Genomic DNA, 9355 nt, shown 5'->3' on the forward strand with positions numbered 1-9355 from the left:
TGTTAGTTTTGTAATAATGGTTGAAGTTGGATATTGTGATGGACCCTTCATACCATTGTTCTTGTCTTGCTACCACATTCAGCAACATAATCCTGGAATCAAAATTGTATAATTGCTGGACTAGCCCTCTTCATGGTAGCTGCTGCTGGACCGTTGCATTAAACTAGATTGTCAGGTTTGTGTGCATTGCTCTAGAAATCAACATAAAAGTAACTTATAATAAAAATATAAATATTTAACTTAAAAAGTCCCTTCCAGTCATCTGTCTCAAGTCAAAGTGAAGTTTCAAGACATGAATACCAAGTCAAAGTCGAGTATTTTATCAGTGTAAGTCAAGCAAGTCTCAAGTCTTCAAACTTGTGACTTAAATCATGTCTCAAGTCATGTGATTGTAGTACCCAACCTCTGGATACCATATAATGCAATGATCAAGCATCATTATTTGTGCAACATTGCATACGTTTATTTGGGCATAAATGCTCAATAAGACTTGGACTTGTCCATCTGCTGTACACTTTCCTCTGTAACTCCATGTCGATGTTTTGAAGCACAGACAAAAAAGAACAAACTGATTTGCGGCTACAGATTTAAAAAAAATGGCAGCTGAAATAAACCCATCAGAAAGACCTGATCTTCAAAGTTCCTGTAAGAACAACCCCCCACCCCTTTAAGCCCTGGTCCCTGCAGTGGTAATGCACTAAGTTCCTCAAAAGGCTCCTAGTCCCTGGGGAAAGTTCCTGTGGTGGAAATGCGGTCTTTGTGTCTGTTGCATTCTCACACAGATCTTTCTTAGGGCTTTGTAGGCTGAAAACTTGTCTCCATTACACTGTCACGTAGCTTCAGCACCCCCAACTCCAATTACCTTCTAGAATGTCTCTGAACATGGCCCAAGACTCTGCTCTGTGGTTTTAATGTATTCAGGTTCTTTGATGCCTCAGTTGATTCTCATTATATCACCACATGCATGTTCAGTACGTTGAGGCTGTGCGTGTCCTTATACAGCACGCTGCATTAATGCATAAGTGGAAGGGTAACTGAGAGCAGGGGAACTGAGTTGCCCCCTTGCCTCCATCTTGAAAACTTCTTCACTGTTTCTATGCAAAAGAGGAAAAACAGCCTGTCCCCATTTAAACCTCCTTTTTCAATCAATTACAGCCCTTCAGGCGCAATCACAGTGATAAGAGGGTCAGTCAATCAGCGATGTCTGACCAAAGAGCTTTTTAAAATTACAGTGGTGACCTGGGACTGACTGATAACGCAAGAAGAAAGCCTATCACTGTCAAGCAGAACAGACCTCTGATTCTGTGTAGAAAACATCTGTCCTGACAGCAGAGACAGTGGGAGGTGATTGGGGTTGTGGGCGCTTCATGTTGTTTTCATTCGTCTAGATGCCTGTAGGAAACTCAACGTCATAAACTATCATCACATCACATATTTATGATGTGCATCCTTTATAGACTGTACAAGAGTAGAGAGGGCATGACTTATGCAGTCAGAAAGTATTCAAACTTCAGTCAAATCAGGTTTTCATAGGACATTAAAGATTGTGTAATGGAAAAAGGAAGTTTTTCCTCTAAACACATTGTACATTGTACTCTGGCTCTGGACATGTCCTATGATGCTGCTAGACAGTTTCAGGTAATTTTCAGATTGCAGCAGTGTTTGATATGCCCCCAACATTTCAGAGCAGACTGAACTGACTTTGACTTGATTGAAATGACTTTGAGACCTAATTTTATACACTTATTGTTTTTTTTTTATATCATTCAGATCTGTCTGGGTGATTAATAACATGTTTCTGTTATTTGACAAAGTCAGAACACACATTTATTGTTGCTTTGCTCAGCCTTTAGAATGCAGCGACAGTCCGTATCCCCCAAATTCTTGCTCACTCTGAAGGCTTCTCGCCACGGCCTTGGACGGACCACTTAGTGCCTCCGTCAGCAGTTAGGCCATAATATTTACAGTCACATGCCCGAGAGGCAATCTTGTGCTGAACAGCATGTGCAAGGTGTTCTAGTGCTTCATTCTGCATCATATCAGACGTCGGATTGTCTCTCCTGAAGAGCCGCTCATGAACTGCTGGTTGTTGCCATAACGCACCACAGCGACGGGAGCAGCCCAGTCCTTCAGGCTAAGGGAATGACTGACCTCAAAGGCAGTCCCCAAACCAGCCCGGCTGTGTTTTGTTCTTTCGCCTCCAGGTCCAACTGCAACACACTGATGCATTTGTTTAATTAACAAATCTTTCTCACAGCTCGACTTTTTGTGCTCCCTAAATATTTCTTCCCTTTGAGCCAATTTCAAAAGCCTCCCTTCACAAATGCGTTGTCAGCTGTTATGGTCTCTGGGTTGAGAAGCCTCTATTTATGTGAGGAACAACAGGTGAAGCACAAGGTTGTACCAGTCTCTTTCACATAATGGAACGGTTTCTATTTTTGAAACCAACCTGCTTTGAATGATCTTGAAAACTTTTCATTGCTGGAAAATCAAACTTGTAGCTGTAGAAGCTCAGTTAGTTGACCGTCAGCGGTGTCAGCAGGTGCAGGTTTAGTAGCAGTGGGTGAAGACACAGTGGGGCTCGTTAGCTGGACTGAGTTTAGCTCTTACTCCTGAGGGCTGGCACTGTTATCAGGACCGGCAGCAGATGTAGGTTCTGTAGCTGTAGGAGTAGCCACAGTTGGGATAATGAGTCACCTATCGAATGCACCCTCTCCTCAGGGCTGGGGCTGCTCTTGGGAATATGTGCACAATTGCCACACTCTGTAATTGTCTAATAGCTGGCTTTAACTAGCTGGATCAATATTATCTCTCTTTCTCTCTCACTGGGTCATGCCTAGATGGGAAACCCAGAACTGTGAATAACCTTTCCCTAATCCTAACCCACACAGTGTTGTCACCTTCTGAAATCCAATTAGTTAGTCAGCTGTGCCCAGAGAAGAAACAAGGCATACAAACCTCGTGAGAGTTTCACAAATCTGGGGCTCGTTTCTAGACGTGACCCTTTCACTGGTGCTTGGGTTAAAAGTATAGGGGGGAGGATCATGAAAAATAACACTGAAAAAAGTCGCTGAACTTTGGCAAATTACATTCGCTGTGACCTGGACTCTTGAAAAGATCCAAAATCTTTTTCTGTGACACTAAAAAATTGCCAGGAAAAAAATACAACTGCACCACAGAAGGATATGTGATCGACTAATATGGAGTTTCTTTGGTAATGAATCTTGAAAAGAAATAAAAGCTACAAAGTCTCAGTTTGAGTTTTGCGGCTGTCTCAATCATCAGAGAAAACTTTGGCTCCCATCACCAGATTAACTCTCACATCCCTGCCAGATGAACGTCCATCAGGCATCACCATGCCCAGTTTAAAAGGTTTTTCATCTCCACACTTTATGTCTGTAACTTAATTCATCCTCTGATGCTTGAAACAATGTTGGCTGGTTGGCTATACTGAGGAAGCTAAGCTAAAATGACAATAGAGCAAATAACAACGGCAAGTTTGATAGAAACACACCAACAGTGGCCTGCAGAAGAGAAACACCACTGTCACCAATGTATCTGAGCCTCTTGGGTTCACCTAACTAGACAGGTTTAATAAGAAAACGGAAAATGGAGATGTCACATAAAGTTAGTGCAGTGACAAGCAACAACTCTCTACTTGCACAATTTGGTGTGATGTTTATCTGTTTTATGAGCTGTGCGTCTGTTTACTTCCTGTCAACGCTACAGTAGCATTACCTTTGTCAACAAACTTGAACTAGTTAGTTCACTTTTCACAGTTAACTTAGTACATATTGTTAATGGTATTGACAGTTTGTTTTGTATATAGTGTTTTTGATAATCACATCCGTGTCTGAGATAACCAATAGTAATGTTAGCTGGTTAGCTAGCGTCGTCGTCTTCATTCAGACTCGAGAGAAACAAAATCAAACTCACCAAAAATGTCTTGGCCACTGCTTCAACATCACCAACTCTGGTTTGGTTGAAATAAACTCTTCATTCACCTTCATGTGCATTAGATGTGAAAATATTCTGGCTTTACACACTTTTTCTCCTTGCTGCCTTTCTGATGTCCAGCCTCCCTCTTGCTCATCTCATGCTGGTATTCTCACATCTAACACGGTGAATTAAGGGTTTATTTTGACAAAACTAGAGTTGGTGATTGCTAAAACAGTGGAAAGGTCAGCCAAGATGTTTTTGGTGAGTCTGATTTTATTTCCGTCAAGTGAAGAAGACAATGCGGGCTAGTAAACATTGCTAACAGTTATCTAAGACACTGAGGTGGAGGTATCAAAATGCTTAAAAACACTATATACAAAACAGACAATATACCAAGCAAACTATGAAAGTTAACTCTGAAGTAACTAACTTAAAGATGAAAAATCACTAAGTATGTTGGTTAAGGTAACCTTACTATAGTCCTGACAGGAAGTAAACAGATGTGCAGCACGTAAAAACAAATATACATCACACTACATAGTACCAGTAAAGAACAACGGACCATAGAAAAGAAACACCGCAATAACCAATGTACCCGAGTGTCTTGGGTTCACCTAACTGGTCAGTTTAATAAGTAAATAATAAACGGGGCATGCAGATGGAACGTTAGTGCAATGACAAGCAAAGAGAGCTTCTTTTTTTTTTCTGTCCTACATATAAATGGAAGTTCACCAACAGCTCCTGCCTTGTGGCAGCTCTGAGGGGACCTAAATACAGAAGGCTTTAAATGCACAATATGTAAATTGTGCTATTAGGGCTCTCTCACATTACAACAGTAACAAAAGAAGTACTTTGATGACGCTGTAGCATGGGATCATGGGAGTTGTTATCTTCACTTTTAAACAGCTACCGTAGGTGATGAAAATCTATCTGAAATAACTCAGGCAGAAATCATGTTCATGGACGAGGTATTGTTAAAGTTATAACAACTTGCAACCAGCTACCAACATTTAGACGAACACGCAGCATTACCCTGACAAAATTACACATATTTCTCTGGGTTAGAACATTGAATGATTTGGTATAATATAAGTACACAGCTCAACAAAATATATAACATGTGGCTACGGTTATTAGACTTTTTAATGCAGAAATGTTACATATTATAGCTTTAAATCATGATGTGACGATGGCAGAGGGCTCAGTGGTCGATGACTGACAGCCATCAGTGGACCTTACTACAGGCAGTCCTAGTTATACCCTTTAAATTTGAAAAAAAGGTTAAATAAAAAAAAAAATGTTTGTGATGTAATGCCTGGCAGTAGTGGGTGCAGCGGTCCCCTCAGCACCCCTACTTCCCCCGCCCATGGCCACGTGGGATCTACAGTAATCGCTTTGCTTTCTAATCCTAATTACATGTGGCCGTGTGTCTGTGTGTGAATTCCTGCTCGTGCGTGCATGTATGTGTGTGCGCACATGTATGTAGGCTATAAGGGAGCGAAGAGAGGAGAAAGTGAAAATGAGAGAGATTCTGGAAATAATGAGAAAGCAAGAAAGTGATAGCCCTAAGATAAATAGATTTAAGATGCTGGCTGCATCACACCACCCTAATCAGCTCAACTCTCTTTTGTTTCTTTAGACTGATCTACGTATAGGAAATGTCACGGCTCGAACATGAAAGAAACATTTGATCCAATCTGATTTTTTTTTTAACAAGCATGTTTACTTTGATCTACTGTTTGGTGGGTGTGATTTCCTGCAGCATGATACAGTTGTTTTTAATGACAAAACACAGCTTTCTCTTTTTGAATCAGATCAGAAGTGACTTGACTCAATTCCTCAAATTAGCTGCCAAGAAAAGGAATATTTAAACTCAATAAAGAGAATAAATCAAATTATATTTTTCCCCTGAAACTTGAAGTGACTTTTGTTAAACTGTGAAATTCTGACCTTTTCTGACCTTATTCAATAGACAGAGAGCTCGATAGACAACATGAAACAATTCTCTTCCTTTCAGCTGTACAAATAAAACCAAATTGACTTCTGTCTTCTCTATTCCCCTCACATGAGAAGAAGATTTCTAGCCTCATTTTTTCCCACATTTCATGGCTGAGAGTGGGTTAATGAAGAATGAATGGTTTACTAATCAGTCACAAGGACACAGTATTTACACTGCCGTAGATTACTATGCTAATGGTTACCGCTTTGACCCGAATAGCCTGATTATAGATGCAATAGTTGGAGGCAAGTTTGAAAAAACAAAACCAAACAGGGATATAAACAATCACATGAAGATAAATTCTGTAAACAATCATGAAACATCCTATGAAAGTGATAAAGGCAATTATTGTCATCAGATTTTTGGGGCAAACACACAAGACTGACAGTCAAAGGAATTGGCTTAGTAACTGACCCTTTTCACGGCAGCCATATTGATGAAATGGTGGGATAAACACAAGTGTTACTAGTGATATTAATTGAATCAATTCTGCCACTCGCATTAAAATAATAGAAAAAGACTTGGTTTGATGACATGGTGAGGTGGCAGGGGATCATGGGAGTTGCGGTCTTCATTATTTAGGCTAAGAGTCACCATATCTAATGAAAATCTATCTGACATGACTCTGGCAGGTAATATTAAAGTTTTATTCATGTCATGTTCAGTCATGTGCACCAAATTCCTTCCTCACGCCACGTTTTCCTGAAAGTTAGGCTAGCAATTTGCTAGCAAGGAAAAGCTCCATTCCCTTGAATAAATTACAGATTTTTCTGTGTTGAACATCGAACTTTTGCAACATTTTAATGCAAAAATGTTGCATGTTATAGCTTGAAAGTTTTATTCACGTCATGTTTGTGTTTATGCGCTGACTTCCTTCCTCACTCTCTGATGTATTTGATGTATCCTGTGTTTTCACCAAAGTTATAGCAACTACAGCTAGCAGCGGCTAGCAAGGGAACGTGCCGTCACCTTTAAAAAATTACGGATTTCTCTGTGTTAGAACATTGTTGGAAATATTTCAGACAATTAAAGTACACAGCTTAACATTATAAATATCATACAGCAAATTTAGACATGTTATGTGGAAATGTTACATATTATAGCTTTAAAAGTTTATTCACATTAAGTTTAGTCACATGTGCCGACTTCCTTCCTGACTTTCTGACATATCCTATGTTTTCCCGGGAGTTGTAATAACTAGCAACTAGCTAGCAACAACTAGCAGGAAACATACTGTTACCTTGAATAAATTATGGATCTAAACATGTACGTATCCAACTCAACAAAATATGTAACATATGTATAACATTTTTAGACATTCAGATATAGATATGTTACATATTACAGTCTATTCAGGTCAAACAGAGTTGGGTTGCTCACTGGACCTCAGTCAGTATCATTGTTTACAGCTGTGTTTACCTCACTATTTCATATCAATATGGCTGCTGTGGAAAAAAAACTGGCATCAAACCTGAAAGTTTACAGAAACATCCACACCAATTTTCCTTAAATAAGAAAAATCAACAAAATGACGTACTTCAGAGTGTTTTGTTCCACAGCTGAATCATAGTAAATCATCATGTGATCTGACATTTATTTAAAAACATTTGTTCAATTACATGGTTTCAACATTACATTACGTTTGGCAGTCGATCATCTGTAGGAAGGCATCCTGCTAATATGGACCCACTCCCGGTGTCAATAAACATCAGTGTCGGTTTTCTGGCTTCGCCTTTTAAAAACCGAACTTCACAGAAACACCAGAGTGAGATATTAGCCTGAACGCACGCACACGCACACGCACACGCGCAACACACACACACACACAACACACGTACGCTCACACACCGGTATTGTAGAAAAATAGAGTGATCATCACTAATCGAATCCAGTTTCAACTGATTCAAGACTTTTTCCATACAAAAAATAAAGAACAATCGCTATGAGCAATTAATTAAGGTAGAGACGAGCACAATAAAACAGCCTACAGCTTGAACATGACTTTCGGCTATTTGTCAGAGTCCTGGATATCTTTACGCAAGAAAAAAAAAACAACATAAATGTGCCATGTGTGAACATTTGATAGCAGCATCTGAATATTTTGCACTGTGTCGGACACTTAAGCGGAATGGGCAGTTCAGCATCTCTTAAACTACACATGGAGCACCGCTCTTTGGGATTTCACCACATCGTTCCTGTATTGCTCCAGCCAGTTTCTGAGCTCTGAAATCCGGTATCCCTCTGGCCCTCTGCCCCCCTGGTACACCACTTTCTCATCCCTCACGATGTAAAGTCTCTCAAAGTAAGCTCCGTAAGCAGCGTTGGATGAGTTGTCCATATTATCCACCACTACGTTGCTCCCCGGCACCTCGGCGAGCATCAGCTGAGCGGCTCTCAGTCTGTCCTCCAAGCAGCGGTGCTTGGGTATCTGGTACGGAGCGTCCGAGCTCACCCAGCCGTCCGACGGATGCGCCTCCTCGATATATACAACTAAAAAGTCCGCAATGTCCGCGTACTGTCTCACGACGCGCTGAAACGCCGCCAGGCGAGTCATGAATGGCGGTCAGGAGCAGCTGCCAAAGTTAAGGATGAGCGGTCTCTTCCCTTTCATGCAGTCCAGGATCCGGACCTGCCTCCGCTCCTGCACTAGCATCACCTCGGTGTTAGGCGCAGCGCTCCCGAGGTGCGCCGATTTGAGAAAGTCCAATTTCTGGCCGTACCACACGGCCCTGAGGGACTCCAAGGTGAACATCTTGTTGGAGTCAGAGACGCACACCGGCGGGTCGTCCGGGCTGTCCTGCCGCTCTCCCATTTTCAGCAGCACTTTTTTCCTAATGCACATGAAATCCAGGAGCCACAGCATGACGGCGGCCAGCAGGAACCGGGGCAGCAGCATCAGGCAAAGGGCTGCGTGTTTCAGCGCCCTCGCCATTTGGACACCGCCGGAGTCGTGCATCATCTCTCTTCCCCCTGCCGATAGGATGCGACTGGGCCGGCAAAGGAGACAACTAGTATTTAGTCACCTTTACCCATTGGAGAAAACTATCTGACGCACACAGGCACTCTTTTTATAGGTACAGCAGCATTTGAATAATGGAGAAAAAAAGAAAAAGAAAAAAAAAAAAAACACGCCTCCGGTACCCGCGCCGCCCACTCACATGGTGGGGATTACCTCCCGTCCACCCTGGGTTTCAAACATCCACAGAGAGACAGAGAGGGAGGGAGGAAAGAGACAGCCGGAAAGACTGTGCCCTCAGTCTACACATGAAGATAAAACATGACAGCTGATGGATGTCTCTTATATCGTTGTGAGACACTTGGGTTAGTTTTAATTGGCTGTAGCTGAACGCACGGTTAGTCCTGAAAGTCAGCAAAAGAAAAAAACAAAAAAACAAAAAAAAAAACATTGACTTGACT

The 9355-nt window shown here is 41.5% G+C and overlaps 1 protein-coding gene across 1 annotated transcript; it reads right to left on the reverse strand.

Moving 5' to 3' along the window:
* Nucleotides 1-7484: 7484 nt before the first annotated feature.
* Nucleotides 7485-9053, reverse strand: LOC146314185 (thyroxine 5-deiodinase-like). Its single transcript, XM_084737726.1, has one exon. It carries the CDS (start codon nucleotides 8895-8897, stop codon nucleotides 8091-8093), a length of 807 nt encoding a protein of 268 aa, XP_084593852.1. The 5' UTR covers nucleotides 8898-9053; the 3' UTR covers nucleotides 7485-8090.
* Between the last annotated feature and the right edge of the window lie 302 nt (nucleotides 9054-9355).

This window comes from Lutjanus erythropterus, chromosome 15 (genome assembly GCF_056507025.1).
Source record: "Lutjanus erythropterus isolate fLutEry1 chromosome 15, fLutEry1.hap2, whole genome shotgun sequence".
In the NCBI taxonomy this organism is placed as follows: Eukaryota; Metazoa; Chordata; class Actinopteri; order Lutjaniformes; family Lutjanidae; genus Lutjanus; species Lutjanus erythropterus.